The sequence below is a fragment of the Capra hircus genome, chromosome 15 (assembly GCF_001704415.2).
Source record: "Capra hircus breed San Clemente chromosome 15, ASM170441v1, whole genome shotgun sequence".
Lineage (NCBI taxonomy): Eukaryota > Metazoa > Chordata > Mammalia > Artiodactyla > Bovidae > Capra > Capra hircus.
Window position 1 is genome coordinate 4,796,422 of NC_030822.1, and position 6,386 is coordinate 4,802,807.

Genomic DNA, 6,386 nt, shown 5'->3' on the forward strand with positions numbered 1-6,386 from the left:
CTGCATCCTAACACATTTTTTTTAGTCTTTTTTTCTTTTTCTTTCTTTCTTTTTTTTTTTTGTGGCTATATTCTTCCTGGCAAAGCCCATGGACAGAAAATCCTGGCGGGCCACGCTCCACACAGCTGCAAAGAGTCAGACAGGACTGAAGTGACTGAGCACAGCACATGGCAAGAAGATCTCAGCAGCACAAGATGCTCAGCAGTGATTTAAGTCCTGAACTCCCTTGAAAGAGATGATTTTTTCCTAAAGCAAGTGTCAGGTAGCATTTTAGGTGTCATAGCTAAAGAACAGCAGCTATCTACAAGGGATTAGAAACATGAGCAGGAACTGCAAGTTCAACCCAATGTTACAATAGGTGGCTTGTTAACTGAAGACACCAATTCTTATCTAGATATCAGTTTTTTTATACTCTAAAGGTATAAACTCTTCTTAACCTTCTTAATGGGAATCTTAATGAGAATAATAGTTTTGAACATATTTAAAATTTATTTTAACAATTTTAACCTAACTTTAAATAGTTTTATTTTATCTATATTTATTATTTAAGTTTTAATAATTTTGAAATAGGAATATACAGGCTTAGGCAAAATTCTGAGAAAGAATACTAATAAGTGACTGCTAGATTCTTCACATGTCAAAATATCTTAGATATCATAGCAATTATGTGCCAATGTGTACATGAATAAAGAGATCAGTGAAAAAGATTAAAGTTTTGAATTGGACCCAAATACATTGTGAGTTCAAAATACAATAGTCAGAATTTCAAATCAATGGCAAAAAGATAATATGTGAATTTTTTTTTAAATTCTAAAATTTATAGAACAAATAAAATCAACCCCTATTTAAACTCCTAAACAAATTCAAGATGAATCAAATGTTATAAGATGTAAGATTTGAAAAATTAAATACAAAAAAATACTGAAGAAATTTTGGTGCAAATGAAATGAGAAAATTCTTCCTAAGCAAGATACAATTTTTTTATTTAATATAAACTACAAAAAGTTTTATATGCAAAAGTAATTCTACATAAGATAAAAAGTTAAAAACATATAGCCAGAAAACATTAACTATATATATAATGTAAGGAGATCATTTCTTTTGCTTAAAATTCTCTCATAAAAATCAAAAATTGAATGAATCAGACTAAAGACATATATATATATATATAAAATCCACAAATAAATACAAATCAAATTAAACATGTAGGAAGATACTCAAACTCAATTATATCAAAAGGTTTGCAGTTAAAGTAAAAAGTAACTTTAATCAGATGTGATAAATGTTTATCAGGTACTGGTCATTGAGAATGTGGTCAAAAAATTACATTGGCTATGGGGTCGCACAGAGTCGGACATGACTGAAGCGACTTAGCAGCAGCAGCAGCAGCAGCATGGAGGGGACAGTAGTTGTTAGTGGGGCTTTCTCGATGGTTCAGTGAATAAAGGAGACGCAGGTTCGATTCCTGAGTCAAGAAAATCCCCTGGAGGAGGAAATGGCAACCCATTGCAGTATTCTTGCCTGAAAAATCCCAAGAACAGAGAGGCCTGGCAGGCTACAATCCATGGAGTCGCAAAGAGTAGGACACAGCTGAACAGCTAAGCACAGACACAGTAGCTGTTAGTACAACCTCAAGAACAATAGTTTGGAGTGAAGTAGGTCAGAAAGAGAAAAACAAATATAGTATATTAATGTATCTCTATGGAATCTAGAAAAATGGTGTTGATGAACCTATTTGCAGGGAAGAAATGGAGATGCAGATACACAGATGGGACTCGTGGACACAGTAGGGGAAGGAAAGAGTGAGATAAACAGAGAAAGTAGCATCAGCATATATACACTACCTTGTGTAAAACGGATAACTCTGAGAAGTTGCTATAACACAGGGAGCCCAGCTGGCACCCTGTGGTGACCTACAGGGGTGGAGTCGGGGGAGGAGAGGGAGGCTCAAGATGGAGGTGGTGCTGGTTCAGTCACGAAGTTGTGTCTGACTCTTGCAACCCCTGGACTATACCCTGTCAGGCTTCTCTGTCCATGGGACTCTGCAGGCAAGAATTCTGGAGTGGGTTGCCATTTCCTTCTCCAGGGGACCTTCCCGACCCTGGAATCAAACCCGGGTCTCCTGCATTGCAGGCAGATTCTTTGATGATTGAGCTACAAGGGAAGGTGACATATGTATAATTATAACTGATCTGGGCTGTTGTATGGCAGAAACCAACACAACATTGTAAAGCAATTTTCCTCCAATTAAAAATTAATTTAAAAAAGAGAATGATAGTTTGGCAATAAATATCAATATCAGCATTTTAAATGCATATACTGCTTGACCATTGAATCAAATGTAATATCAACAATTCTACACCTAGGAACTTATATTTGTACATATTCTAAAACATACATTTATTGGAAATATAACTGTCATAGAAAAGTTTGGGAGTCTCATGAAAGGAATGGGCATATTAATTTTGATATAAATTTGTGAATAGTGTTTTGAAAAATGAGAAAATTTAAGAAATATATATGGACTGGCATGGAAATATCTTTAAGACATTGCATAGCAAAAGCAAGTGATACATATATAGAAAGAAACAAATACATATACATATAGAGAATACACTTGCATCTGCAAAGATTATTACTAGATGAAAATTAAGAAACAAGTTTAGGGTCAACCTCTGAGAATGAGGACTGAAAGAAGCTGAGAGTTCATTTTACATTTCACCTCATATTGTTTGGATTTCCTTGTGGCTCAGATGGTAAAGAAACTGCCTGCAATACAGGAGACCTGGGTTTCACCCGTGGGTTGGAAGGATCCCCTGGAAAAGGGAATGGCAATCCACTCCAGTGTTCTTGCCTATAGAATTCCAGAAGAGCCTGGTGGCCTAGAGTCCATGGGGTTGCAAAGAATCAGACACTCCTGAGCGACTACACCTTCATAGCATTTAGTTTTCACTTGTGCTATTTATTATTATCTATTTTACTTCACTTTCATTGTAAACACTAAAAGTACAAAAGTAAAAGTGCTGTATAATGAGAATGAAATACAGTAAAGGCAAGCCACATATAATTATGTATTTTAAACTGTATAAGTAAAAATGTTAACTTAAATGACAAGATGCTAAATAAAAATTACACTGTCTCTGAAAAAGAATAAAAAATATAAATGCATAAGTTGGTGAAAAATCAGTATAACTATGAACAATTTACTTGCTAATTCATTACATATTAATTCCTTGTTATATAGGCATTACACCATTCTAGGTACACTGATAAGATAATTAATGCTAGTAGGTAGGTAAACTGTTATTATACCCTGGTTGTTTAACTATAATCTTTAATTATAATTAACATAAACTCTTTGAAGAAAGAGAAATCAGAACAAATTTTAAAATGACTTCTGTGTTCCAAGAAAATGAACTTGATGTCAAATGACTCCCTTCATGATGGATGATGCATTTATTTAGTATGGGATATGATGTTTCTTTTCCAGAGCTTCTTCATAGCATAAATTAACTCAGAATTTCTTAGACTGTAGATTAATGGGTTCAGCATGGGGGTTATGACTGTATAGAACACGCTCAATGATTTATCAATGTAGAAGGTCTTAGCAGGTCTTACATATATGAAAATACAGGGAACAAAGAAGCAGACAACCACAGTGATGTGGGAACCACAGGTCTGGAGGGCTTTCCGCCTCCCTTCCTGACTCAGGTTCTTCAGAGAGTGCAGGATGACTCCATAGGAGACGAGCAAGAGCAGAAACACTATAGTGCAAATCAGTCCTCCATTGGCCACAACTAAGATGCCAATGACATAGGTGTCAGTACAGACGAGTTTCAATAAGGGGTACATGTCACACATAAAGTGATCAATGACATTGGGGCCACAAAATGGGAGCCCATAAATAGTGCTAAGTTGAATTACTGAGTGCAGAAAACCTCCAACCCAGGACATCACCAGCAACCCAACACACACCCTCTGCCTCATGATCACCAAGTAATGCAAGGGCTTGCAGATGGCCACATAGCGGTCATATGCCATCACCAGTAGAAGGAAGACCCCTGATCCAGAAAAAAAGTGCTCTGTAAATAGCTGGGTCATGCAAGATTTAAAGCTAATGGTTTTTTCTCCGAAGAACAAGTCTGAGATCAATCTGGGGGTAATGGAAGAGGAATAAGCAATATCCATACATGATAAGCAAGCAAGAAAAAAGTACATTGGTGTGTTCAGAGTCTTACTGACAGTTACAGCGACTATAATTAGAAAATTGCCCATCACAGTCAAAATGTAGACAAACAGGAACATAAACAAAAGTACTTTCCCCTCCTTTGGATTCTGTGTGAGTCCCAGGAGAACAAAGTAGGTTACATTGTTTCTTGATTCCATCTAATCTGAACAGGAGCTGACTTCATACAGTAGAAGCAACTTACCTACAAAACAAGGAGGGGAAATTAAAGGGGTAAAATGCTAAAATGTATGAAAAAAATTTTTTTCCATTTGTTGGAAGAATGAGTATAGAACAACTATTTGTGTCTAATGTGTCATGGACATTTTTATTATCAGGTTGAAGGCAGAGTTTCTTTCCTTCAATGCTATGACACATAACAAGAAATCAACCAACTCCAGACCCATGCTATTAGTGCCATTAAATGAATATTCAAACAGTGCTAACAGTCATAGTACAGGAGCATACCAAACAGGCATGACAGAAGACTTTCCAGAGGAAGCAAAGCTTCAGCTGAGTGTAAAAAAGAATTGAATGAATAAAAAAATTAAGGAAGAGAAATCCAAAAAGTCCAACATTTATAAAGCCACAAAAGTCTAATGCTTGAGGCCCACTTGAGGTAATTTACATAATCAATGTGGGTAGATCAAACTGTGAATGGAAGTTCCCTGTACTGAATTGTCTCAGACCTCACTGACACGTCTTAGGTTTTTAGATGGTTATTTCCCTTTTCCTGACAATTAAATGCTACAGCAGTAATTTTGTGTCCTTAACCCCTACCTCTCCTCTTAATTTGAAAACTTGGATATGCAACATCTTTAATTTTGACATCCAAGTGAATGGCAATTTAGTATTTAAAAACTTTTTACATGTCCATAATAATCATAAGCATTTTCTATACAAAATTTAAAGACGTGTTCCCTATTTATCTCATTCAATGCTGTCTTTTATCATGTTATTGTTCAGACAAAAAATTGCTGTACTCTTCGTTCATTAGTTACTCTAAAAAACTTGAATAAATCCCATTCACTCTACTATGAAAATATATCACAAATTTGATCATTCCCTACTTCTTAATTTCTTCCTGGTCCACTGCAATAGGCACCTATCAAGTCTCCCCATGTTTATTCTAGCCTCCAAGAATCAGTTCTCCTGAAGCAGCCCAAATGACATCACTCTACTGCTCAAAAATCCTAAAGTATATTCTAATCATACACTCACAGTTTACTGTTTAATATTGACAGTAATAAGAACTGTAATCCTCATTTTATAATTGAAGAAATTAATGCCAGATCTCATTCATTTTCCCCAAATCATATGTTTCTAAGGGACATACCTAGAACTGAATCTAAGTTTGATTGATTTCAAAGTAATTAAATTTCTTACATAATAAAGACAGTCCCCAGTAATGAGCCTGGTTCCCACTATTTACTGCTAATCTTACCTTATGGAGGCTTGTTCAGAATCTAAGGGTGACTTAAAGTTACACATAAACACTTGAAATTATTTTTCATCCAATTTGACAACAGAGGACAAAAGGCCACCTTATTACTTGAGGATGCATTTTATTTTATTTTACTATCTGTCCATTTTCTCCATGGAGTCTTCTGATTATTCAGAGGCACATTTTTATGTGCTCTGTTGATTTTTCCAAAGGAATTCCATGGTGTACTCCTAGAAAAATGAAAGTTTACCACATTAGGAAATTTATCAAAATGACCAGCAAATCTTACATATACATAGAATAAATCAACTAGTTATTTGGCAAGGAAGTTTTTCACAAGTAATGTCTTTCCTACTAACTTCAACAAGAAAAATAAGATTTGACTGTTAAGCCCTTTTCATTCTGTCATATTAACATGACCAGACTCGTTGACTGAAATTTTGAAAGACATTCTCATATTTTTATTTTTTTGGTCATGCTTTAAGTCTATAAAAAGGCCACCTGAAAAACTGATTCCAGTTACTAAGTGGATAACATCTTCTTCCTGTTAGGGAGGAAGATCATGGGATATTTCATCCCTTTCAGCCACAATTATCATTGAGTCTTAGAACTGGAATGTGTCCAAGACTGATTCTTGTTTAATTAATCACTTGGATTTCCCTAGAGGTTTTTTTTTTTTAATCTATAGGCAAAGTCAGAAAAATAATATCAGGAAAG

At 35.2% G+C, this 6,386-nt stretch overlaps 1 protein-coding gene across 1 annotated transcript; it reads right to left on the reverse strand.

Moving 5' to 3' along the window:
* On the reverse strand, nt 3,457–4,386 carry LOC102178094 (olfactory receptor 4A47-like). The gene has a single exon (XM_005690186.1). It carries the CDS (start codon nt 4,384–4,386, stop codon nt 3,457–3,459), a length of 930 nt encoding a protein of 309 aa, XP_005690243.1.

Bases quoted from the DNA above. Each gene is read 5' to 3' on its own strand.
- LOC102178094 (XM_005690186.1), bottom strand. From the start codon at position 4,386: ATGGAATCAAGAAACAATGTAACCTACTTTGTTCTCCTGGGACTCACA.